This window comes from Lissotriton vulgaris, chromosome 12, assembly GCF_964263255.1.
Source record: "Lissotriton vulgaris chromosome 12, aLisVul1.2, whole genome shotgun sequence".
NCBI lineage: Eukaryota > Metazoa > Chordata > Amphibia > Caudata > Salamandridae > Lissotriton > Lissotriton vulgaris.
In genome coordinates, this window is record NC_141700.1 from 622,969,044 (window position 1) to 622,996,484 (window position 27,441).

At 42.1% G+C, this 27,441-nt stretch overlaps 1 protein-coding gene across 1 annotated transcript in view; it reads left to right on the top strand.

Moving 5' to 3' along the window:
- Positions 1–27,441, top strand: part of TERF2 (telomeric repeat binding factor 2) — a 663,265-nt gene that overhangs the window by 488,735 nt on the left and 147,089 nt on the right. Inside the window, exon 8 of the mRNA XM_086945762.1 lies at positions 21,055–21,140. Within this exon, the coding sequence (XP_086801888.1) occupies positions 21,055–21,140 (86 nt within the window). The remainder of the gene's footprint in view (positions 1–21,054; positions 21,141–27,441) is intronic.

The following is a 27,441-nucleotide window of genomic DNA, read 5'->3' on the forward strand; positions in this document are numbered from 1 at the left end:
TTCGGGGCACTGCAAATTCTCTGATCTTTTGTTTCACTTTGGGCACCACCTCTCTGTGTCCCTGATGCCACTGAATACCCAAAAACTTCACACTCAGAGAGGGTCCTTTGATTTGGCGGATTTATCTGTCATCTCTTGCTCTGCAAATGTTCCACAATCCTGTCTAACTGAGTCTGCACTTGTTCTTGTGTCTCTCCCTGTATCATCACATCATCAATGTAATGACAAAGCTGTACTCTAGGAATGCCTGACACCTCATCTAAATGCTCTGCCACCAGTCGGTGACAGATCGTGGGACTATGCAAGTACCCTTGTGGCAAATATTTAAATGTCATTTGTCTACCATCCCATGAGAAATTGAATTGCTCTTGATGTTCAGGGGCAATTGGTATCGAAAAGAAAGTATTGGCAATGTCAACCATCGCATACCAAGTCCTAGGGTGCTTCTGTCTTTTCTCAATTAAAGTAACAGTATCTGGGACAGCAGCAGTCAAAGGAGGTGGATGCTTGTTCATTTTGCGATAATCACTGACATGCGCCAAGTATTGTCACTTTTGCGGACAGGCCACACGGGGTTATTCCAAGCGCTAGTGATTGGGGTCACCACCCCTGCCTCTATCAAGTCCTGTATAGTTGCACTAATCTCTTCATGCCCTCCTGGAATTCTGTACTGTTTCAAATGTATTACCTTAGGAGCCTGAGGCACATTCACTGGGGGGATTTTCAGGTGACCCACCCTTGCACGCCAACTGAAATGTACTTCTTTGATCCAAATTGATAGTACCCATCCTCCAAGTACAAAGTCATTCCCTTCAAGATATCAATTCCAATAATATATTCAGAGAGGGGCACAATCAATACAGTGTATTCTCTTTTTGGTATTCTCCCTATTTTCATTTGGACCTTTGTCTGCACTGGTGGTGTCTCTTTACCACTTAAACCTGTAATTGTGAAATACTGTCCTTTAATTTTTCTGGGATTTCCACATATCAAAGTGGCCTCCGCTCCGGTATCTACTAGGGCTCGGGCCTTCTGAACATTACGATGTTTTCAATGAATTTCTATGTTAACATTAGGTTTATTATCTTTGCGAGTCCATCTCTGTACCGGAGCTTGACCTATTTCCTAATCCGCTTTGTATCTGTGAACCTTTGCCCAAGTCAATTCTGGGTACACTTTTTCATATCCTCGAGGGAGAAAATCCTCCTACCTCTGGTTCTCAGTGAGCCATTTGCTTTCTAAATATCTTCCTTCCTGCTATCTCCCCCTCCTTTTCCCGCTCCTTGCCCTCACCCTCATCTGACTGTCTTTGTGTTTTATTTTGTTTATTCACTCTCCTGCTTCCTTCCTTCTTATCCAAACCTCTTTTCCGGTACATCTCTCACAGACTTTTAGTCTCTATTGCATCTATCTTCTCCTTCTCCACACCATCTTCTAATAAAGCCATAAACATGTCTCTTCTAGACAGCCTGTTATTATCTGTACGAGTCTCAGACCTGGAAGCTCTTTCAGTTTTTATCCAGTCACCAAACTCTCCTAACTGACGGACTGCCTCAACCACTTGTGCCAAAGTATCACCAGTCTGATTGATTAGCAAAGTCATCAGTACTTGTTTATATGCAGGGGGAGTTGGGTATTTATGACTACATCCAATCACAGCCAACTGCAACAAGTTGTTTTAATTATTGTCACTGTAATTCCTAAGCTGCTTCTCCACTGTAGAACCAGAACTAAGTGTACAGAATTTCACTGCATCTCCATGATCTAACATCACAACAGCAGCGCCCAGTTCAAACAACCGCACCATCCATGTAAGCAGAGATTCTCCGGGTCTCTGTCGGAATCTGTCTGGAATGTCATTAATCTCCTGCTGAGTAAAATCCTCCATACAATCCATTGAAATCCCCTGTGGGTAGTTAGGACCACCTTGGATTTTTTCAACGATACGATGCGCAGAGTGTGATACGGCCTTTCAGCGGTATCACGCTCTGCAGCTTTGATACTCGCCTCCAGAGTCTGAAATCTCTGAGGAATCCCAAATATTCCCATCCCACGTTTCAGGGTCCCAGTCAATTCCAACCTTTGCAATAGCTAAACATACTTTTCTCATGTTACCCTTCCTCTCCTTTTCTTATACTTGTATTGTGCAATACGAACTACAGCCTTTTCTGCCACAGTCTGGTAGGTTTCCAGTTTATCATGCAATAACGTATTCTGACAGGCTGACATTGTAGAGGTATTTGTGGCTTCAACAAACTGTTTCTCTAATTTTTCGCATTCATCCTGCAGCTGAGCATATTCTTCATGTATTATACAATAAGCATTTAAAGGGGTCCAGCCACTTCTTCCTAATGTAGCAACCGCATCTCCTTTCTTTACAGTCTCTTTTTGCAAACACGCTAGCACTTGCGCTGGCTCAGCGCCGGCTAAATACTCCAATTCTCACTCAACCCAGCACAATTAGCCCACTCATGAGCAAATGCGCTATATGGGACTACCTCCCATCCTGGAATTTCAATTGGTATCTGGGAATCTGTCTTTGATTTTCTAGAAAACATATTTCTTCCGCTTTTAAAATTCAACATTCGAATCCTGTGAGAATGACGCCAAGATGTAAGGAATGTGACTTCTCACCATTAAACCACACCCAAACCCTGCACTCCCACCTGGGAGACAAATTTACCACTGCACTTTTAAAAATACACGTTGAGCAGCACTTCCCCAAATACAAGGAAAGGACACAGCACTCCCTTCAGGCAAGGCAAGAAATCAAATTCTAGTGCATTTAAAAATAACACATACAAGTTGATTAATGCAATATTAAAATGGTAGGTCAAATATATCAGTAAATGCAGATTCCCAAGTATCAATTAACTGCAATGAACAATTGAAATAAAATGCAGTATATACAGATAGCAAAGAGTAGAAAATATATACAAGAATGGCTAGGAAAACCTCACAGATTGAATTAGCATTATCCTTGCCAGCTCAAGCTGGGGAAAGTCCGTCAACAGCCCAGGAAAGAGTTTCAATCAGGACTCAAGTTCTGTCACCTCCACAGCAATGCGTCTATTCTGTGGTGAACTTCCACCTGGCCTCCATCAGTTCCTAGGTTTAATACTATTACACCGTGAGGCGAAGCTTCCAGAAAACTTCTCCCCCTTCTCATTGGAAAAAAACGAGGTGGCTGTACCAGTCTGCTTCAAGGCCAAGACGGAGGCTGGCCAAGGTCCCGTATTTTGACTTCGAGGCAAAGTTGCACATTCTACAGATAATGTCCAGTTCACTCCGGTCAGTGAGGGGCTAAGACCTTGAATATGAATCGCAAGAACTGCTGTACAGGCAGAAGTAAAGTAAAGTCAGAAAGCAAGATGACATGAGGCCATGTCAAAGCCAGTAGTAAGAAATGTACTGTTCTACTCTGTGACAGCTCTCACTAAAAGACAGCAAGATTACAAGACAGAAGAGAAGCAGGCATATGCAGGACCGTCTCATAAATCCAAGCTAGGGTAAAATAACACTCTTAAGTCAGTTAACATGGTGGTAGTTGAAGGTCATCATAGGGTGCCTAACCACAAGAATGGCTCTTTCAATTCAGATGTCCTATCGATACACAGACTTTCGGCTGGTAAAAGAATCTTAGAGATTGTGATCTAATACCCTCAGCATGAGTAAGCATTTTTGAGAGACTGGAAAAAAAGAGTTTTGACCAGGCACGGATTCCTGAAGTTAACAATTATACAATTCTCAGGGGATATCTTTTGGGCTGAACCCGCCCAGTTAACTCTTCTTGTGGAAATAATTTCCCTAAAAGTTCGCTTGACCAGTTAGAATTCCTCTTCGGCCAGAAGGAGATTTTGTTCACTAGGGATGCATGGGATTCAGATTGTGCCTGCCGGAGTGAGGGGACATTTTCCAATACTATTATGTAAGATGTGCACTCCAGTGAAATGTGGAGTCATATTTTATTAAAGTCAAGATGATTGGCACTATTGGATGATTGAGGCACCCTGTGATCAGTGTCCCGTGAATCGCGAACCATTTGTCTAACCAGCGACTGCACGGATGGCAATGGGATTTCAAACCTTGGGGGTTGTATGTGCCTTAGTTCTTCTCGTTGTCGGGTGGCATGTTCTTTGTTTGCAGACCCAATATTAGCCCCTCGAAACCCTTGAGAATTTCCCAGCTCTTCCAGGGCAGCTACTCTGCTTATGAGCCTTTCTTGGGCAGATATTACTTCCTCATTCTTTTCCACTAGGAGAATTAATTTTTCGTATGTCCCAGAACATAATTTAACTATAGAGTTTAGCTGTTCACATAATTGATCGAAAGTAACAGGATAATTTGTGCCTGGTTTCTTCATGGCATATTCTTCCTTAGGTGGCTTTCTTGTGTGTTTGTTCTCCGACGTTTTCTTTTTATTTGAGCCTTGTATGGTCGAAGGGCGGGAGTTTGAGTTAGGGAGAATGGGCTTTGATGGCTCTTCTATAGTCAGATTTTGTCTACTTATCTTGCTAGGAGGGCTATCCAACTGATATATACCTTCTAGTGCAGATAATGATTGCGTATCTGTAATCACACAGGGGTTATAAATCAGGCTGGGATTACGCTCTGGGATCTCTCTGAGAGATAAGGATTTCCACTTTCTTAGAGGACTTGGGCGTGGTCAATGTCTGACTATCATGGTCTTTCTGTGCCTGTTCAACCTGCGTAGGTTTAACAGTGGGAGAGCCAGACCTTTTTATTGCTGAGTCCATCCTAGCCTCAATCTTGCCACCCTCATTTTCAATAGCGCCCATAACAGAGGTCAAATAACTTTTAATTGAGTTACGTTGAGCATTGCCCTTCTCCCTTATTGGGCCTAATTGACTCCCCTTCCTTTTTCCTATCTGAGGGTTGCAATAGAATTACCTTTAGGAAGCTCTGCCGGGTCCTGGGGCACCTCGTTGCAGATAATCAGACCAAGTACAGGTTGTAGGGAGACCAAAAAAGAGGGAACCAAGAGACTGGGCCCAGCTCCAGCTACCTCTGGACGCTGACTGGCGCAAACTAGCCTGCTCTTGGCCCGGGCTTAGCACAGGCACGCCCCCGCACGTCCCACGTTGCGGGATGCCAGCGATGTGGAGAAGTGTGGCTCAATAGTTAGAGCGGTAGACCCTGATGCAGAGGTCTGGCCCGGACCAGGGTCCAATTCCCGCCTCGGCGGGTCTTGGGTTCAATTTCCCCAGACCTGATAAATCTCGCCTCGGTGCCTATTCTAATCATGGGTCCCACTCAGCAACTCTGGGCAATAGCTTGCTTAATCTCCACAACGGCCCCAACAGTGCTAGGATGCCTGGCTTCACCTTGGGGCTGCCCAGGAGTGGGCACTTCACAGGGAAAGGCCAGGAAGGGTTCCACAGCGGTATGTGCACAGCACCTTGAGACCCCTTCGGGGGTGATTTGTGCGCTATATAAAAGCACTACATTTACATTTGGTTTTGATGGCTAGTGGGGCTCCTCCCCCTCGTAAGAACACAGATGCTGGCTGGGGACCAAGTCCCACCCCAGCAAGGATAGCAGGAATAGCGTTGTGGGCTCGGGTTTGCCTGTGAAAATCTCCCGTTGTGCGGGATGCCGGCGTTGGTTATGGTGGTGAGTGGGGCTCCTCCCCATCGCAAGAACACAAATGCCAGCTGGGGGACCAAGTCCCACCCCAGCAAGGATAGCAGGAATAGCGTTGCGGGCTCAGCTTTGCCTGTAAAATCTTTTTAATTATTATAAACTACCCTACAGTAGTCTAAATTTGTACTGTCCTTTCTATTGTTGCTCAATGTTTCTCTTAAAGAAACGATCATAGTCTTGAGCATTTCATTAAAATAATTGATTGATGAGGGGAACTGATTAACGTGACTTCTGAACAATCTAGTTCAAAGTGTGCTTCTGCATAATTTTAGAATGCATCTACTTGTAAGATAACAAAATGGGCTCAACGTCCGTCAGAACTCAGATAGATGGGAACTCTGGAGACCGAAGCCAAGTTTGTTCCTGTGTTATCGCATATGAATTAGGAAATCTCTTCCCCAGCTACAGTCCTGCTCTCTACTCACATTTATTATAGATTAGTCTGAGAAATCTCCCTTGAAAGAGAGCTGCCTTTTACAGTCTGTAACAAGCATTTGCAATTGAATAGGTCTCACATTACAGAAAGTTTGACCTATTGGCGTTGCAAATAATAATGAAACGCCAATAGCCCAAACTTTCAGTAATGTGAGAGGTATTGCATTGCAAATGCTTGGTTTTTTTTTCTTTTACAGGCACACAATGATTATCTATCAAAGCAACGGCGTCTATCCAGGTATCATTCATAAAAAATAGTAAATAATTCCAAATGGTTCAGTCAACAATTAATCCCTTGGGTGCTCATGATGGCTCGATGCCGCCATGAGTCACGGGCGGCGTGTGCTCATGACGGCGTGGAGACATCATGCCGCTGCCGCTCCGCCCACCTGACACTAATTACCAGCCTGTGCGGGCGAATTAATTAGTGGGCGTGACTCATGGCGGTATGGAGCCGTCATGAGCACCGAAGTACCACGCGCACCCCCTAGCCCCACCCCGCCGAGGTTGAATTCACGGCGCAGGGAAGGGGTTAAAGGAACAAAAATAATAATGAATGTGTTTAATGTGAAAAAGTAAACACACGGTACTGGGGGATGTGATCAAGGCAAAACAGTGTCAAACTATATTGTAATTGCATTTATATAGCGCTTACCACCCGTAATGAGGCGTTGATGCGCTTTTTTGGTGAGTAGCACGCTACTCCGGAACCCAAAAAGGATTAGTGGTAAATTAGTGTAGATTAATCTGATCGATGGGCATGCGAGTTTGTTATTTGTATTGAAAAAGGATAGTGGAGGGATAGAAGAGGGAAGGGATTGATTGTACACAGCGCTTGCTACTCCTGATGAGGTATTGAAGCGATTTTCGGCGGGTAGTAATCTACTCCAGAACCCAAAAAGGATTAGTGGTGAATTAGTGTAGGAAAATCTAAAATGTATTTCAGTGGTGGGCATTTTAGTCTGTTATTTAGATTGAAAAGGGATAGGGAGGGATAGAAGAGGGATGGGTTTGTATTTATATAGTGCTTTGCTCCCCCTGATGAGGTGTCAAGGTGCTTTTCGGCAGGTAGCATGCTACTCCGGAACCCAAACTGGATTATTGGGGAATTTGCACATAAATTAAAAGAGCCAGATAGCTAAACAGATATTTCCACAGATGAATAGAAAATGATGTAGTGGCTGGAATTTCCTATAGCAGCTCGCACACCCGCCAAACAGGTGGGTGTGCCAGCATGTTCTTGAACAATAGGGTGTGTTAAATAATCAGCCAAATAAAGTAAAAGTGATGCTCTTTTATTAGCAGCACGGCAAACATCTTCCTGCATCAGAGTCCAGCATTAACTGTTCTCCAGATGCAAAACATAACAGTTCCACCAGCATGTGGAATGCAGAATTTCATTAAAGAAAAACATGTTGCATGCAATGGCATGCGACCATTACTACATTACTTAAAGAGATAAAACAATACAAAAGAATGTAACACATCTCCCTTTTTACGAAAAGAAACTAAACAATAAATGAAGAAGAACAAATGTGTGCGAAACAATATAAAGTCATGTACAGCACTGCACACAGTCAGCATATCTTTTAGGTAAACTGATAACTCGTTTCGCATCTTTGACTCTGTAAGCAACAGTATCATTTTTGTCAACAAATAACTTCTTGTCAGAACTTCCACTGTGATCATTATAAAAATTGGAACATTTGGTCAATCTCCCAATATTCCAAATTCTACCATCTTGAGTCATGACACTGTTTGTAAACACTTTTTTTTATTTCAATGGGATCACTAAATTTATTAGACCCTTTGCACAACAAACCTGGTTTAAGAATTCTTACCCGTTCTCCCATTTGAAAATATAGTTTTTTGCATTCCATTTCTTATCTTACCATTTCTTTGTTTTTAATTGCTTGTCTTCCACATGTTTAGCCACGTCAGTAACATTCTCCTTATTATCCACTAATACATTGTTGTATTTCTCCTTCAACCACCAAGGTAAAACATTGGATGCCGGGTTGCGACCTTTGAATAGTTTAAAAGGACTCACCTCTGTAGTGGAATGGGGCGTAATACGATAAATCCCCAACCTTTCTCTTAATGCACTTACCCAATTTTTCCTATATCTGATAGATTCTACAACAAAACTCTTCAGCACCCGATTGAATCTCTCCACCTGACAATTTTCGTGTGGTTCGTATAAAGAAGTTAACCTGTGAATAACATTACATTCTTTAAGGAAATCAGACATTTCTACAGACGTTAATTGCACACCGTTATCAGTGACCATTATCGAAGGGCAACCTTCTGTAGTAAAAATTTCTTTGAAAAACCCTATGACTGCTTCAGTGGTAGCTTTGGGAACAAACGTAACTTCTAGCCACTTGGAATGATAATCTACCATAACCAATGCATAACGTGCAGACTCTGGTAGAATGTGGAAAGGCCCAGAAATATCGAATGAGACCTTCTCCCACGGTTCAGATGGCCATTTGACCACTTTAAGCGATGGTGTAACAACCTTCAACATTCTCTCACTAGATGCACATTGCTGACATTCTCTGACTGTTCTATCAATAAATCGATCAATTCCAGGCCACCAAAAGTACGACCTAACCAACCGCTTCATGGAGGATATGCCAGGATGGGTTTTATGTGCAATTTTAAGTATGACCTCTTGCATGCCCTCCGGGGGAACACACTTTCCAGACCTAAATATAAAACCAGATTCCAACTCCAATTCTTCTATCACATTATAAAATTGTAACAATTCTGACCTAATTTTATCCTTACTTGGCCATCCCTTATTACTATAACTTTTGAGTTCTTCCCATTATGTATCTCTCTGTACACATTCTAACCACAGTGATTCAGAAATACCCTGAAATTTATCTTGTAAAACATCCTGAACATTTAGCACAAAATCCCCTTCATTTAACACACTAACTTCATCTTGACCACAGGGAAGACGTGATAAACAATCAGCCGTAACATTTTTTTTACCAGAAACATAAACAGTGACAAAATTATATTCCTGTAATCTTGAAGCGAGTCTGGCTATCCTAGCTGTAGAATTCCATCCACCACCCACAGACCATATATTAACTAAAGGCTTGTGATCTGTCCTGAGTGTAAATTTTGAACCCCACACATATAATCTAAAATGTTCAATTGCCCAGACACAAGCAAGAAGTTCTCTTTCTATTACTGCAAATTTTCTTTCACACTTCTTAAGAGTTCTAAATGCAAATGCTACAATCCATTCATCACTTCCTTCTTTCTGTGACAGTACACTGCCTAGACCATACAAACTCGCATCTACTGTAATTATACATTCTTTGTTGATGACAAAAAGGTTTAAGTGTAGGTGAGTGTATGATATAATTTTTAACTACCTCAAAAGCTTGTTGTTGTGTATCAGTCCATATATACTCTTCCCCTTGCCTCAATAATTTTCTTAGAGGTTCCATTTTAGTGGCAAAATTTATCACAAACTTGCTGTAATATTCGCACATCCCAGCAAAGGAAAGAAGCTGATCTTTATTTGTCGGAGTGGGGGCTTTAACAATAGCTTCTACATTCTATTTCTTGGGAATTACCCCATCACCCGACAGTGTGTGTCCCAAATATTCAACTGATTCTTGGAAAAGTTTGCATTTGTGTGCTTTTAACGTTAAACCATTTATCTCTAATCTTTTGCACACTTCCTGTAAATGTGTCTCATGTTCACCAGAATCCTTTGAAAATACTAGAATATCGTCCTGAAAACATTTAACATACATTTCCAGATCTCTGAACATATGAAACATTGTTCTTTGAAAAACTGACGCCAGGCCAAGCGGCATACGTATGTATTGGAACAAACCCTGCGGTGTTATAAATGCTGTGAGTCTCCTAGATGCTTCTGTCAATTCAATTTGATGGTAAGCCGATCTTAGATCCAATATTGAAAAGATCCTTGCCCCATCTAACATCAAGACTAATTCATTAATATTTGGCAATGGATGAGAATCGATGACAATATTGGCATTCAGAGCTCTCAGATCAACACATAGCCTTAATTTTTGGTCCGATTTACCTACCAAAACTATGAGAGACACCCATTCCAATGATTCTATTGGCTCTATGATGCCCTCATAAGGTAACTCTTTCAACATACCCCTAAATTCTTCTTTAATGTTGATTGCAACTCCTCTAAGTTGTTGTACTACCGGTGTGTGATTTCTTTTAAGTACAATGTTATGTGAGAAATTTTTAAGTTTACCTAACTTCTCACTGAACACAGAACTAAAACGTTTTACCAGATTACATCCTCTCTCAATGTTAGTGATGTTTAGGAATTTAGGTGGATCAATTACTGAAACTGTACCCATTAAACTTTCATCACAAAGAGACACAGGGTTTTTAGCACGTGGATTTAGCTGAATCCCTAATTTCCATTGATCTAACCATCCTAACACATTAACTCCTTTGAGAGAAATATACAGTTTGATATCAGCTTTTCTGTTTTTAAAATGAATTATCACTTGAAAAAAAACAATGATGTCAATTTTTGTTCCAGAAATTTTTTTTGCAGCAATATCAGAGTCCCTCATTTCATCCAACATATTAGACTTAGCTAAAGTGTTACTGAAATATTCCTGTGTTATGATGGTCAATGGTGAACCGGAATCCACCATAAGAGACAACTCACATTCACATACTTTGAAAATGCAATTTGGTGACTGTAGTATCTAAGTCAATACATACATATAATGATGTAGCAGAGGCAGATGTAGATGAGTTATGAAGTAGGTTTATTCAGCCATAGATAAGATAACAGGAAGTATAACTCGGGGACAAGCAGCCCCACCAGGAGCAGCCTCCTAGCTACTCAGCCCATACTCCAACTGCCAACCCTCATACCAGTCACCCAAGCATTCCATCCATGTCAATCACACTCACATTCTAACCTGGAACACTCACACTGGCTGAGCAGCTAGATGCAGAGAAGTGCAGTAACATAAATACTAAACCCAGAATACTACACTATCCTCTCCCTCTCGAATTGGAAAACAAAAGAGAAACAGAGAGCGAAGAAGAAAACTATCCACAATCAAAGTATACAATCGTAATCATAATCCGTAAACCCAGGGTTGAGGAGGAAACCACACCACGAGAGGGAAAACAGACAAACAAGATAAAGAAGGAAGAAAGAGACAGTAAACACAAGCACTGACACTATCCTCCTCCTTTAATAATGAAAATGAAGATAAAAAGAATCCTCTAGATCGTCGCCATAAAATATGTAGTATCTAAGTCCATACATACATATAATGATGAAGCCGAGGCAGATGTAGATGAGTTATGAAGTAGGTTTATTCAGCCATAGATAAGATAACAGGAAGTATAACTCGGGGACAAGCAGACCCACCAGGAGCCGCCTCCTAGCTACTCAGCCCATACTCCAACTGCCAACCCTCATACCAGTCACCCAAGCATTCCATCCATGTCAATCACACTCACATTCTAACCTGGAACACTCACACTGGCTGAGCAGCTAGATGCAGAGAAGTGCAGTAACATAAATACTAAACCCAGAATACTACAGTGACTTAAAATGTAACATTGTTTAGTCGTCTACAATTGATACTACAAAACCCTTGTTGGTTTTACAGTCAGCATCATTAATAACATTTATATTTTCTTCTGATAATAAGGACACAGAACCCTCATTGTGAAATTGAGGCCGTCTGTCTCTACACATGTTGCTGAAATGACCAACTCTTTTACAAAAGTTACATTCTTTTTTCAATGCAGGACAACCTGGAAACGTAGCATAATGAGATCTATTTCCACATCTGAAACCCATTCCTTGCACATTATTAAAATCATTAGATTTTTGTGTATTAAATTGTTTAGGTCAATATGAATTATATCTGGTTGAAGATTGAACAGATAAATGTTTAGTATCTTGTTTACTTTTGATAACACAAATTTCCTCTTCAGAAATGTTCTTTTCCGTGTTATTTCTAATAGTGTTCATCCATACATCAGATTGTTCTTGAGCTTTGGCTATAGCAATTGTCTCTGTTAAATTAGGATCACCCATAACCCAAAGCTTGTCTTGTATCTTTTTACATTTGACATGTACAATGATCTGATCTCGTATCATCTCATCCGTCATCATTCCAAAGTTGCAATGTAAGCTTAATGATGTTTAAAAATCATCAAATGATTCGTCCTCCCTTTGTTTCCTAGTGTAAAATTGGAAACGGTTGTGGGCAATACTAACATTTGGCTTAAATCTTTTTCAAGTCTTGCTAATGCTTCTGTGTATACATTCATAGAATCTCCTCCTCCTTCACTTTGAGTACTTATTTGAGGTAAAGATCTAAAAATGACCTGACCCTCAGAACCAAGGCAATGTAAAAGAATGCTTTTTTTTCTTTCAGAGCCCATCCTTTCACCATCGATGGCCTTCATATAAGTCATAAATTCTTTCTTCCACCTTGTCCATAGCATAGGTGGATCACCCTTGACTTGCAAAAATTTCGCAGGAGGATCGAATTGCATTTCTATTTAAATGTTGCTTTTGTTGCACTATAACACTTCTAACAAAAAGAATACAAGTTTTTTGACTTTTGAAAATAATGTTGCAAATGTTGTACGTTGGTATTCTATAAATAATACTACTTCAAGTAATATCTTCTCTTAACAGTGCATCTTCTACATACAGTATGTTTGAAATAGTTATGTAGAAATAGTACTTTAGTATGTTTTATTGTCTTCTTATTGCTTCGTAAGTTCAAAATATTAGATTTGCCCCAAAACTGTAAAATTATTTCGAACTTACTTTCCGCATCTTGTATAAACAGCAAATATCCAAAAACGAAATATATTGCTCCTCTAAATCGGTAAAACAAATTCGTACCGTTGCAATGGCAACTCCAGTGTAAACTCTCGAAAATGGCCTCCGTACGCATGACGTAGGAGATGTGATGACAGATTTAACGTCTATGCATCATTACGCCTCTTAGTCACTGCGCCGACAAACCTCCGAAGAATGATGACGCTCTGGACAGAACTCCGGCAGTAGTGACACTCTGAATGGAACTCTTGAAGTAGGAATTTATTTTTAAATGTAGCGCATATCGTAAATGTTTTCAAGATCGAAAATGTACCTAAAAATAATTGTTGCAGGAAAATGAAACCTTTACAAATATAGCGGAATGTAGCTAGTGTCTACTTTAGCTCAGAAATACGCTTCAGAGAAAATATTTTTTTTACATTTTTTTAAACATATCAGAATTTGCCAATTAAAAATGTAAATCTTCTTAAAGATAAAACACAGCCGCCAGTGCAATCAAAGCACAACTAACATTTCTCTCAGCCGCAGGTACAATCAAAGTACAATGAGTAAAATAAGAGTACATACCAGAAAATTACGAAAATTGAAGTAAAATGGGTCCAACACCACTAAAATCCGTGCTGCATTGTGGTGATTTCCCTCTTCGCCAAATTTTGTTAAATAATCAGCCAAATAAAGTAAAAGTGATGCTCTTTTATTAGCAGCACGGCAAACATCTTCCTGCATCAGAGTCCAGCATTAACTGTTCTCCAGATGCAAAACATAACAGTTCCTCCAGCATGTGGAATGTAGAATTTCATTAAAGAAAAACATGTCGCATGCAATGGCATGCGACCATTACTACATTACTTAAAGACATAAAACAATACATAAGAATGTAACAGGGTGCCTAACAGGATCCTTGCTGCTCCACCATCAAATGCGATACAGAATGCCCCTTTCTCTCGTTTCCACCCAGTGAAGCTGCAACATTTTGGATTCTTTGGACTGAAAATGTTCCATCAGAACGGCACCAGATATTTTTGTCATTAATATAAAGCATCAAAACTCCTGGTGAATTAACAAAAGAGCTGCAATAGTGCTTTTTGGGATCTAGTGAGATGTGTGTCATTGGTGAAAGAGATTCAGTTGAGAGCCTTGAAAGTGAAGTTGAACCTGGAACTCATGTATAGAAGATTGCAGTAGTGCACAATATCCTATAAAAACATTCTGAAGCACCTGAACTTGTCTGCAAGAGTGCATCTCTATGCTAACTCGCTCTTTGCCCTCTCTTCTGAGATTGTCAACGGCACTAGAAACTCATGTGCTCTCTGAAGAGGAACTTCCAATGTAACAAGCTTCACCCCACCAGGAAGTGGGCTAACAGCAGCACCTTTTTAGGCAGAGACCAGAACTTAAAGGGTCAAGAAAGAAAGGACTCCACTCAAACAACCAAAAGGAGGATCACTTTTCAGACCTGGGCCAACAAGGTCACCAACCCACCACAACTGTCCTGTGTACACAAAACTAACCTGCAGTCTTCTGATCTGGAGTTCCAGAGATCTGGTGTATGGTAGGAGTGCTCATGAAAGGGGGCAGTGTTGAGAGCTCCAAATTAAAGTCCATGATTCAAACCATCCAGGTTTGTTAAATCCGTAAGCAATAAATATCGATACAGTTCAAAATTATTTGCATCATAGATTACAAAATGCAAGAAAACGGCTGTGCAAAAGTAAAATAAACACAACTTTAAAGTTTTTGTAAACAAACATTACTCTAACCTCTTAAGTGCTTCGAACGTTCGGCGGCCAACTGCACCACTACCTCAGCAGTGCTGCCGTCAGCCATTGAACGTTCGAACCTCATAGCTGCAATGGAACTTCCAGCACTGGAGCTGGACGTTCCATAGCCGTTATGAGGATATTATTCAAAATCAGGGTCTGTAAACAAAACCAACACAGATTGAATATGTTTTCAGATATATCGTAAGAGTAGAGCACCGAGTCAATGTGAGGAAACATACGTATTAACTTAGAGGAGTGAATTCCATTTATCAAGGATATTTGAACCTTGCATGATCCATTTAGATTCACATCTATTAAGCATATTTTGTATGTCTCCTCATACGAGGGAGGGTCAAAATGCGCTGTTTGAACATGCTGCATAACAATGGCAGTATGTGACAGCATAAACCGTGCAATGCCTTGATAAAAGTGTGTATAATATACAGTAGCTGGAGACAGTAAAAGGAGCCCAGACACAAAGCTGCAGAATCCATGGCAGTAGGTGACACTAGAAAGATCCCAAACCCCAGAGAGAAAGCTGAAAAACATTCGGAATCAGGTTACATTACAAGCCAACCAAAGCCAAGCAAAAAACTCCAACATTTATGGGCACTTGAGAGTAAAAGACACTTGAGGCGAAACGATCAGCTGTGAAATACCTGGCAGGAAATGAGTGTAAAGCATCCCGGGCTATGGGCCTTGCATAGCAGCATCGAACAACCTACTCCACCGCAAACCCCGAGATACAGCTTTGGGAAGTATTGATCACCTCAGATGGAGCTTCAAATGACATGACATTATGTGACGAAATGAGACATCGTAACACCGCAGGGGACTCTGCACAATCACTAGTTTTTAGAAACGTGACCACATAGGCCCCCAGAGCATGGAGATAGGGTGCTGAACACCAGGCAGCATTTGACAGTATAAGTTATAAAGCAGTGAAAGCGGAGTTTAATCTGTAGATTATTCAGCAGCTGGTTACCACATTAAACCTGAAAACACACAAGGATCAATGAGACGGACCATGCTTTAAGGTCTTAGGCATTTCACCTGCCCGGTACAAGAGCGCCAGTTGTACCTTCCCCATGAACATGAGGTGGGGGGTGTGGAGGGAGCTGGGGACGAATGAGATAGGAAGTGGGCAAGAGAAACAGAAGACCAATATACAGAGGAATAAAAAGATGGATAGAGAAAGGGGTACAAAAGAGCAAGGCGAGAGATAATAAAGACATGAAAAACAAGGTATAATGAGACAGATGGTATTTAAGCTAATGAAGAACTTACCTCGCATTATCCTCTGTGGCTCGCCTGTTCTTCTGTAGAAAACACTCTCTCTCTTACTTTTCTGTGGTAAAGTGTTGAGTAGTACTGCCGTTATGGGTACCTCTGGGCCAGCAGGCTAGTGGCCTGAGAAAAGGGCCTAAATGTTCCCTTTCCAGATAACGACATGGATGGGTTCTGCATTTGCGTTCTGTGGGTGGGGGATAGCCCATGAGTCAAGAGATCAGCAGAGCTGGCTAACCAAAAGAATCAATTGGTGATGTCCGCTTGGAGGGAACCAAGGAAAGAAAGGCAGTACAGATGCTCAATATTAACAAACCTGAGAAAAGGAATTTGAAAAAGCAGACCAACTAACCAACCAAAGCGGTGGGTGTGTCCAAAGTCCCTGATTGCTCATAAACAAATACAGTGTGCCACGGAGAGCATGCGGTGCTCAGGCTCGACTTAAAAATGACTGTATTGTGGTAATCTTTATGACACACATTATAAATCAAAAAGAGATCTTGCTTTGCTTTAATGTCCCTAAAATGTGCTCGCTCTATGTATTACTCTACAACATGCCTGATTAATCAGATCTCCCTTTGCTGTTCCTGACAGCCCTGGCCTCCTTTTACTGTCCCTCGCACAGACTGCAACTTTCTGTGGTGTTACTTATTATTTGTAAAAATTCAGCTTTTACCTACCATTTAATGATTACATTTCTATCTTTCCATAGAGTAGGATAGGATAGAGACGCATGTATATAGTGCAAACATTCACCTCAAAAGTCATCTTGGCTGAAGACTGATAGAAGCTGGGATAGAGTCTTCACAGATGAGACTACCTTGGCAATTAAAATAAGTTCGTTTTTAGGGCATTCTGAAATATCATGTACAAGCATATTTCTTTGATCCCAATCCTCAGTCGTCAGTTTACCATTGCAGGTTTGTGCAAAGAAATCTTTGACTTTGACCTAAAATGTGCTACACCAGGAGAGTTCTTGGAGGAACAAGGAAGAGGGGCAAGACAGTCGGTACAAACCTTTGGCTCGCATATTTTTAAATTAAGTGCATAACTTATGCCTATGGTTGTAGGTGTTGGGCATTGACACTCATTTTGGGGACTGTGACCGTTTCTTTTATCATCACCACAGTAAGAGAGAGGGAAGCAGAGAAGGGATGAAGGAGGTTGAAGAGAAAGCTAGGAACACTGTGACAAAGGGAGAAAACTAATTGATAGGAATCTTCAAAAGTGAGATGTATGGACAGGAAGGGTAAGGTGTTGGAAGAAAGATGGATGACTGGCCAGCCTTGGTTCTGCATATGCTTCATTAGTTGGTTGTGCTATACAAATTAAGCACTGGAAAGGGGCAGAACTCCGATGTCGTGAGCTGAGTGGGTATCATGTTGAGAGGGGAAGCACACCTTTGGATAGTATGGGAAGATAAGCAAAATAATCAGGAGCCAGTGGTTAAAGCTACTGTCTTGTTAAAAGTAGCTAACCCTGAAGGCAAGAGCAAAATCTCCCACAGCCTGCATAGCACCTAGGAGAGTTAACTGTGCTCTTCAATGGTATTATATATGGATACCTTTTACATGGGGCAGAATCAATAATGAGCATTGCAAGATGTATTCCACCTGGGCACTTATCGGAATATTCCACCGCTCAGAAAGGTGTTTGAGTCAGGGACTACAAAGATCAATTTTGAGACCGTATTTTGAAAAGGGAGTTATGCCTGAAAGACCTGCTCAGTCAAGTGAGTAATAGATCCTGGGCCTCTAGCATCGAAATGTTTCTGCAAGACTAAAATAGATTGTCAGTCTTGGAGCCTTGGAGAACAACTGGGAATACATCTTTGAAGAAGGTATTGTCCTAAGTAAGAGGACTGGTATTTAATCTTTGATCTGTGAGCTGTAAAAAATCCTAAAAGGCACCAGAACTTTGAACAGCTCGAAAATTAAAGACATTGGAAGAAGGTGCATAAAACAGGAACTTTGGGACTTACACCTATTGCCCCTAGCTCAGGTTTGGAAACAGAAGCTACTCCTCCCCTTCTATCTGGTGGGCAAAATGTGGGCTGTTTACGCAAATGAAAAACTAAATGCATTATTACTCAACAATATTAGCAAGTTCGAAAAGATCTGAGCACCCTTATTAACATATGAAAAGGAAGTAAACGCTACAGAGGACGCCCACTGGGCAGACCGACATTGCTATTGAGTGGATGAGATGTCTTCAACTCTTGAGTCATCCTCTTCTGTAGACTAAATTATCTGGTTGATCCCAACAAAGGTGAGGCCTGCCGCGATATGCTATAAATAAACTGTTATGAATGTGCAATGTACTTGGTTGCAAAACTATATCAATGAGAAAGTCATGTAGTCTGGTAATATTGCTGCAGTATTAACCATGAAAATAAATATAATGTTTAATAAATTAAAAAAAAGAGGCTTATAGTTCTTGTTGAGAGACTAAGAAATAGGGAGGCTTTGTGATTGCAGGCTTAAAACCTGTTTCTTCAAGAATCTCTTGGCCTGTTTGATGACCTGTAGCTCCACTGTAATCCGAGGCTTTCGTAGGGGAACTGTGGTGGCTGACAGAGCCTATATGCCTACAGTTTGCTGTATAAATTAATACCATTTGGAGCACTTTCACTAAGACTGAGAAGTACATTTTTCTATACTTGGTTTGTGCATCATCAATGTACAGGTCAAGAAAATCCCCCCCAAAGTGAAATGCTCAAGTAGGCGATGGTACTGTTTCATGGGCCCCCCTCAGCTTTAAATATGTAGGCATTCAGATATATTACAGAAGGGTGGATCTGTTTAAGGGCAATTGGAGAAATACCCACAGATTGGTATGCCCTCAGATATCATTTTTGACCATGATCCTGCTATGGTGGGTCCTATGGCCCTATGCATAATAATGTTGCTCCCCCGTCTGCTTTTTCAAAAACATTTTTTTTTACTTAGGATCTCGTTTTCCCTCCACCAAAGTTGAGCAAGCTTTTTTCTTTTTTAGTTGACTTCATCTGGAGGAAGGGTAGAAGGAGGACGGTGTTGTCCAAGTTTATAGGCATCGACTATAGGATGGTATGGAAGCACCCGGCATATCTCAAAACCGTCTGGTGGCGTCTAATGAGTCTGGTGGCGTCTAATGAGTAGGGTACTGGTAGGATGGCCACCATCAATGGTAGGCAGGTATTACCTAGACTTAAAAACAAAGTTACAAGGTTTGTTGACTTGTCCCTACTTTTAGCTAAAAGAGCTGTGGCGATGACATGGAAAGCTCCTATGTCCCCTTCGATTGCACAGTGGAGTGCCAAGGTCTTTAAATGGGCACAGGCAGAGAGCATAGCCTCTCTTAACCCCTTCGATGCTGATGACGAGCTCTGCTCGTCATCAGCTACGGCGCTCGTATGCTGATCACGAGCTGAGCTCGTCGTGTAATGCGGGTTTTTGAAAAATCCAGCACACAGCGGGAAAACCCCTAGCGCGCAAGTGGTTAAGGAATAAAAACGGGACCTGAGCAAAAGGCCAGTAGTGATATATTGGGATACAATCCTTCTCAACTTTACAGAGCAGACTAAAAATGATATCCAGACACATTAGATTTCTGGTCACTCCACCATATGCATGATTTAGAAGGAGTGAGAAACTTTGATAAGGTGGAACCCTCAGCCTTCCAAACTGAATTGAAAAACTACACAATGGAGGGTTGACATATCTCTCTTAAAGCCCATCTTTTTACAAGGCTAGTTGCATGGTCCTTATTATATCTCAAGTTAATGTGCAGTCTACACCCAGATCGATTAGTGTGAAGTCACTACTCTCATGTGATAATAAAAGTTACATAAACAAACAAAACATTAAAGCACACGTCTATTCCTCAATTTCGATAAACAGTTCCTTTCTTTTTGCATGGAGTTGGATTAGAAGTTGAACTGGCTGAGACCGCTAGCGGAGGCTCCTAGGCCACAGACACTGGAGTCGGAGCAGGATGCAAGGATCAATTCCTGATGCACCACTACCCAGCTTACATTTACTGGAGCCAGCACCATTGGGACTTAGAGGTGCCACCAGTCCTGGAGTGATCTGGATAGGTACCAGAGATATTCCCTGCAACACAGAAGGAGCATGTCCGAATGTCTGTTCTGTAGATTGGCATTCAAGCAGTCTAATAAGTAATCAGAAGCTAGGAAGAATGATAAAAAGCCTCTCATGGTGGTATGTAGTTTCCATTACTGTAATTTACATTCTGGCCAATGTTTACCCTTCTGTGGTTTGCCCAACACCCATTATGCCCAGCTGGTGTGGGTCACAGAAGGGGTAGTGCCAGAGTGCTTCAGTATACGTTGCCCAAGCAGGTACTAGGTCTCACTCCTCGTTTTGAAGTGCCTGTTTTTCCTTCTTAATGCCTCACTTCAAATCTAAAATACCTCTTCTATGGAATTTAATCTGCCCTGCTCTTGATGCAGTTAGCGAGCAAATCTAAAAATAAATCATGACAAGGACAACAAGGTGCAGTCAAGAGAATCAAGTCCACACCAAGTGGAAAAACATGGAAGCCATTAGGGCACATAATTGATAGGGGAAGGGGCGTGGCCATCTGTACATACTCAGGCATGCAAAGTAACATCTATGCAAAGCTCAGTGTTTAACAGCTTTGATATAAGAATGTGGTGGCATCTATAGATGGCAGTATGCCCACAAGCTGGCAGTTGTAGAAAAGCAAGATGTAGGAGTAACATGTCATTTATGGTAAGTAATCATCACCACATTTAGAATTTAAGGGCACACACAATCGAATCACACAATGATGCATTGATTGACAATCAGCCTCTAATTACAAATGTGATGGGTGCAGGCACCTAGTCTAATGTTTGCTTTTGAGTTTTTTTCCATTCAGCTCTACCAAAGTATTTAATTTACACAAGATGGTCACACTTCTTCAACATAATGATTTCTTTTGCATGCCTTTTTTGCCACAATTTTAGCTTTAGTGCACACGAGGACATTGATGTTATAATGGAAAAAATAAGTGCAATATGTGTATGTAAATATATCTATATTTTTGTAGGTCATTTCGTTCACAGTGGAACAGCTCTAAAGATAAGGAAGAGAAGGACAACTGGAGTGATGAAGAGGATATGTTTCCGAGGAAGAGTAAGCAGCCTATTCTTAGTCATTGTGTGAATGGTACACTGATATGTTCGGGCATAAGGACATGTTTTAAAGGTGCATGGATTGTGATAAGGATAGTCACGCTCACTCAATTTAACTAGAGGGATGAAGACTGGGAAATGTATTTGTATTACAGTTTTCGTAAGGACTGCAGCACTGGGTCCCTCGTTGGTGGTAGTAATGCTGAATAGTGGCATATATATCCTGATTAAGATCTTTTCATCAAATAAGATCTTCTTGCCTGTAAGCTGCCCAGGATATTTGCTACTGTTTTGGAGATCATCTTGTAAACGGGCTCGACAACTGTTTTGATTACACAGCAGATATGAACTTCTCCGAGACTCATTCATACCAATGAGGTGAAAAGAAATCAAAGATGTCCTCTTGGAGCAAATTCCCAACACAACAGTCTTCCATATGGCAGTCAAACAGCCGGAAGGAAGTGGACAAGCTGCAGCTAAAAGGCAGAAAATATTACTCACTTATTTTATGTCAGCTGGCATTTGTATAGCGCAACACCACCTCTAGATTGTAATCCGGCAAAAATGTATATTTAGTTGTCGTTTTAGTTTGACCTGTGTGGGAAGAGTTGAGTGAGATGCAGCCATGATAAACTCAGCATTTGTTGTGTGCTGATACGATTTACCCACTTTCTGTTACGGATAACAGACTGCATGCCAACCACAAAGTAGAAATAGGCTGATTAAAACCGAGACTATCATGGTGTTTATGTCAACTTGAGAATGGTAAAATTATATCCTGCAACTCTCTCAGGACATACCTGTATTGGTGAGTTCTCATCCGGAAAATATACTATCCTGCGCTTCTTAATCTGGCTTCAAAGGGAGTTCTACAGTTTGCAGGCTTTAGCTGAGAATGAGTGATCTCAGAGTTGGGTTTTGTTGAAAGATGTACTTTAAATTGTTGGTTTGTGGTGGATTATGGGCTTCATGTAAGGCAGTTGGTCTGAAATGTCTGCTGAAGGAATTGTTTTCCTTTCCTTGCAGTGCCTAGTGTGTTGCACTTTGAATTCAAGCCGATGATGCACTTAAAGGTAGTGCAAGGTCACAAGAGTTCGGTACGGCGATCCCTTGATTTCAGGTGTAGGAGTGGCCACCTGGTCGGTGTTTTGCACCAGAAGTTTTAGAAGAGGCTATTTTGTGTAGGTAGTTTGTGTAATCCAGGCGAGAGTGCACAAACACAGATGTATATTGAACTCTGTGTGGAAGTTTCGGTAGGGGAATATTCTGGTCAGGATTTTGACCATATTGTTTGAGAATTTCACAGTGTAGCCTAGTGTTTCCCAAAATGTGGGTCGCTAGCGGATTTTTTGTGGGTCGTGAAAGTTCAAGCAATAAATAAAGATGCCCTTGAATTCCTAATTTTTCTTGTTACATTTGCTGCACTTTAGAGACAGAGGTCCAATGTCAGGCTCTGTCTTCTGACAAATTGCTCATTTTTAGGCTTTGCCTATACAGTGCTTGCAAAATATCTTCTATTTAAATAAAAAGCTTAAAAAAGTCTGAGAGTCCCCATTACTTACCTTCCTTACCATTGGTTGGCTGCCAGTGGCTCTCACATTTCTTTACTTACCATTGGCTGGTTTCGAGTCTCTTCAATATCACTCTGGTTTCTCTGCTTCCTATTGGTCAGTTTCTCCTTCTTCCCTTTTCTTCCTGCTGTGTTGTCAGTCTTCATCTTCGTCCTCGCCCTGCCGTGGAGTTTGGCCCAAGTTCTGCTTCCGGTGGCCAGTGTTCTTACACTGCAGGCTCCTTCAGTACAGTTGAAGTAAAAAAAAGTGCAAAATCTTTTCTATCGACAACTGAATGTATTCTCCTATCGCACTTTTCATTAGCCTTTAGTTTTCTTCCTTATTTGTTCTTCACGAAAGGTCAAGTGGACGCCACCCTGCGGCACAAGAAATTAGAATCTCTGCAAGTAGCTTACTGTTAGTACAGTTTGGTAGAAAGGTATCTAAGCAATGCTTTTTCACATAGAACACCACTGCTGAAATGTACAGTGGCGGATAAACTGTAGGTCAAGGGACCTTCCTACCTCTCGCAGCCTCCATGTTGGTTTGAACTCTGGGGTAATGCCAACTTAGCCAGAAACTGATTTTTGGGCAGTTATTCAATCCTGCTCTGCAATCTAGCCTGGATAATTTTCATGTTGAAAGTATGTTTGAAAGTACTCTTACACATGGAAGATATGCTTTGTTTGTAAATCTCCCTTTGACCAAATGTGTCCTCCATGCTTTCTGCTTGCATGCATGTTACATGCAACATTTGGGATCCGTACAAACACCTTGCCGCACTCTAATTTTGTTGAGTGTATATCAGCTGTCATTTCAAATATCTAGGCTCAATAAACGAACTATGTTAAAGGCGCAGTAATTCAAGTTCCTTAATCTGCCCTGTTCCAGAACATCAAATAACACTGTTTTCTGGCGCCATCTCGATATGCCAGATCAAGCAACTCCATATGGAGCACAGCATCCTCAGGCCCTTTTAATGACTCCCTGATGTTTCAGGAAGAACATAATTGTTAATATAAATACAGCAGAGCCGCCGCTGATGATTGCCTCGTTCATACTAAATAACTAATGAGAAAATATCTCCGTTATCACCTTGTCAGTAAGGGTGCCAAATCCTTGGCGCATGGCGCAGGGGACGTGATAGCTCCAGCAAGTCATTTATGTTTTCATAGAAATTATGGATTTAAAAAAAAATCTTTTTTATTAATGAAAAACAAACAAACACACAACTAAGACAGGTGCAGTACGATGCAATAATCAACTTTTCTAGGTGGCCATGATGAAGCAGTACAATCAAGAAATAGAATATTATTGGATCGCTGGTACAATTTCTTATTTCGTTGTTTCCTCAGTATCTGCACATCAAATATCTACATTATCAAACATCGCTGAGAGGGGATCGGGGAAGGGGGAACAAAGCAAGCCCCTACTTTTATTCCATGGGCCCCAAATTCTTGTCCGTTTGTGAGCAACCCCTACTTTCGTAAATCAATCTCTGCCTGCATACACCAGTCCATATCGGACTCCCATTCAGCGTGCTGTAGTGGAGCTCCCCTCTTCCAAGTTTTTGCTATATTTTGTTTGGAAACCATACAGCCCAAAACAAAACACAACCTCCCTGCTCGGGATAAGTCAGTGGCCTCCCAGATGTTTAAAAGACAAAACTGAGGGGAGAGATCAATAGATAAACCGCTTATCCGGGACATGTCGGATATAACCTCCCAATACACCAGAAGCACCAGACATTCCCACACCTGATGAATGTAGGTACCAACATGACCGCACGCTGAGGGCAAGCCGGGGAGTCCATTATTCCCATCTTGACCCACGACAAACTAGTATAGTATACACAATGGAGTAGTTTAAGTTGAATGAGTTTAAAGCGGGAGCGGATTGCCACCTCGTGAGGAAAGGCGAGGACCTCCCACCATTCGTCATCTAGATCTCCTATGTCTGTCGCCCATTTTGAACGAAGTTTCTCCTGGTTGTCTGGCATATTTTTCAGGATTTTACAGTAGGTTAATGAGATGGCCTTCTGCTGGAGATAGTCGTCCAAGAGTCTATCCTCCAGGGGTGCGGAGACCGGCAAGTCCGTCCCTTTAGGGATCGCTCTGCGGAGATCATTGCGGGCTTGAAGATGGCGAAATTTCCCCCCCCCCCCTGCAACTGAAAATCTCTTTGCAAGTCAGTAAATGTAGCCACCCCACCCGCCCTCCCCATATCTCCGACCTTAGATAAGCCTATCAAGTCCCACTTATCGAAACCTGGTTGCTTAGACAACATTCCCAGTCGGCAAGAGTCAAGAAGCGGAGTAACCTGCGTGATCTTATCCTTCCATCCAAGAGCGGCTGTTGCCTTATTCCAAAGAGTAGCCTTGGTGGAGATTGGGGTGAATCCGGGCAAGTGTTTCGCACAACCATATAGTGCCCTAAGATAGGTGCCTGGAAGCATATTATGCCTATCCATCCTGTAGGCTGGGTCTGCAATATGTCAATGTGCCCAGTGATTCAGCACCACAACTTGGGAGGCCCAATAGTAGGATTGAATGGCTGGCAAGTCTATGACGCCATCATACCAACTTTTTGGAAGCTTGGTTAGAGCAATACGGGGACCACCGCAGTTCAAAAGCAGGGCGCAAACCTCAGCGTTAATAGATTGGAAAAAGCGAGGCGGAACCAAAATTGGGGTATTTTGTAGGACATATAGAAAGCGTGGAAGTGCCATCCTTTTATAAAGAGCTGCTTTAACTAGCAGCGTAAGAGGCCGTGTTTTCCAATGTTGCACATCCGCCTGAAGTCGGCGTAGGGGAAGCAAAAGGTTCCGGTCATAAAAGATGGAGGGAACGGGCGTGATATATATAACCAAATAATGGAAGCCATCCATAACTATCTTGGCTTCACAGCCAATGGGGAGCAGGCGAGGGCCTCCACTCAATACATATATCAAGGATTTTTCCCAGTTGATAGTATAACCGGAATACTTTTGGAAAAGAGTAAAAATATGTAGTACCCTGTGCATGGAGAAGTGAGGTTTCGCTAGAAAAAGCAAGATATCATCGGCGTAGAGGGAGAACGTATCTTTCCAGTCTACCGACCAATTGAGACCCCTAATAAGGGGATACCCCCTAATCCCAATAGACAGTGGTACGAAGGTCAAAGCGAAAAGCAGTGGCGACAGGGGGCAACCCTGTCGCGTGCCTTTTCCCAATACAAAGGCCGTTGAACAGCCGCCATTTACTGCGACACAAGCTCGGGGCTGTGACTACAAAAGACGTATCCAGGACCAAAATCGCGGGCCGGAACCATATTGTTCGAGCGAGGCAAACAAGAAGGGCCATTCGATCATGTAAAACGCCATTTTGGGGTCAAACAACATGATTACGGAGTCCTCCTGTATGTTGGAGGCCCGCCCCAGAACTCCGAACAAGCAACGGAAAGTCAGAGCAGTATTTCGAGCTTGCATTAAGCTGGATTGATCCGGATGTATCAGTTTGAGAAGGTAGGGCGAGAGACGCAGAGCCAGGAGATTCGAATTTTGGCCTCCAGGTCCAGAAGGGAGATGAGTCTATAAGGGCTACACTGTTCACAGAGTTTACCCTTTTTATGTATAACAGCAATAGTTGCAAGATGCTGTGTCTCTGGTCACACACCTTTCGTCACACTCTCCTCATACATTCGCACAAGAAATGGGGCAATTGTGGGAGGGTTAAATTTGTAAAGTTCAATGGAAAGGCCACTAGGGCCCATAGCTTTACCGGACTGCAAGGAGCCAATCGCGTTCCACACCTCTTCACTCGTCAAGTAAGCGTCAAGATCCGCAACATCCTGAGGCTCCAAGACGGGCAAGTGCAGAGTGGCCAACAGCTCCCCCGCCTCCATTTGAGTGGAGGAACATGTGGTGGTATAAACCTGTTCGAAATATACAGCAAATGTTTCCGCAATTCCAGCTCTGTCATATATTACTGTACCCTGATGATCTATGAGTTGAGCAACACACCTTTTAGCCATTTCCCTCTTGTCAAGCCAGGTTAACAGTTTGCTGGCCTTGTCGCCTATGTCATAGACCCGGTGTTGCGTAGCCCTGTATTGGGCCCTCGCCGTCCCCTCCGCAATATCCCTATACTCATTTTGTTTAATAGCCAGTCTCTGTGCGGATCCGATGTGCTTGAGGTTATCAGGCCACTCTCGAGACGGACGATCTCCCTCTCCATCTGTTTACGTTTTTCTATGCTATGGCCTGCTATCGCTGCGACCCGCAACCCCGGATCACAGTCTTATTGGCCTCCCAGACTATTACTTCTGAGTCAACTGAGCCGTTGTTTTCTTCAAAGTAATTCTTGGTGGCCTCCGCTAGTTTGTCTCTTATTTCTGGCACTCTAAGATACCAGGGATTAAGTATCATAGTGTGAAGTCTGTGGGGGCACGTATAGGGAGGTCACATTAAGGGACCGACCTTCTCATTGCCCGAAGCCGATACAAATCTCCCCAGTGGATCCTGTGTGACTGTTTGTATTTGGAAAGGGAGGGAGTTACGTAGCAAGATACCCACACCTCTGGACCCCCTAGCGTAGCCGGCTTGCACCACTACCCTATATCCGCATCTATTAAGAGCACAATATGAAACTCCCTGGATGTGTGTTTCTTGGAGTAATACAAGATCAGGGGTGTGGCGCTTCAAAAATTGCAGTACTACACCCCGCTTGAAACGATCACCCAAACTGTTCACATTCCAAGAAATTCATTTAAGGCG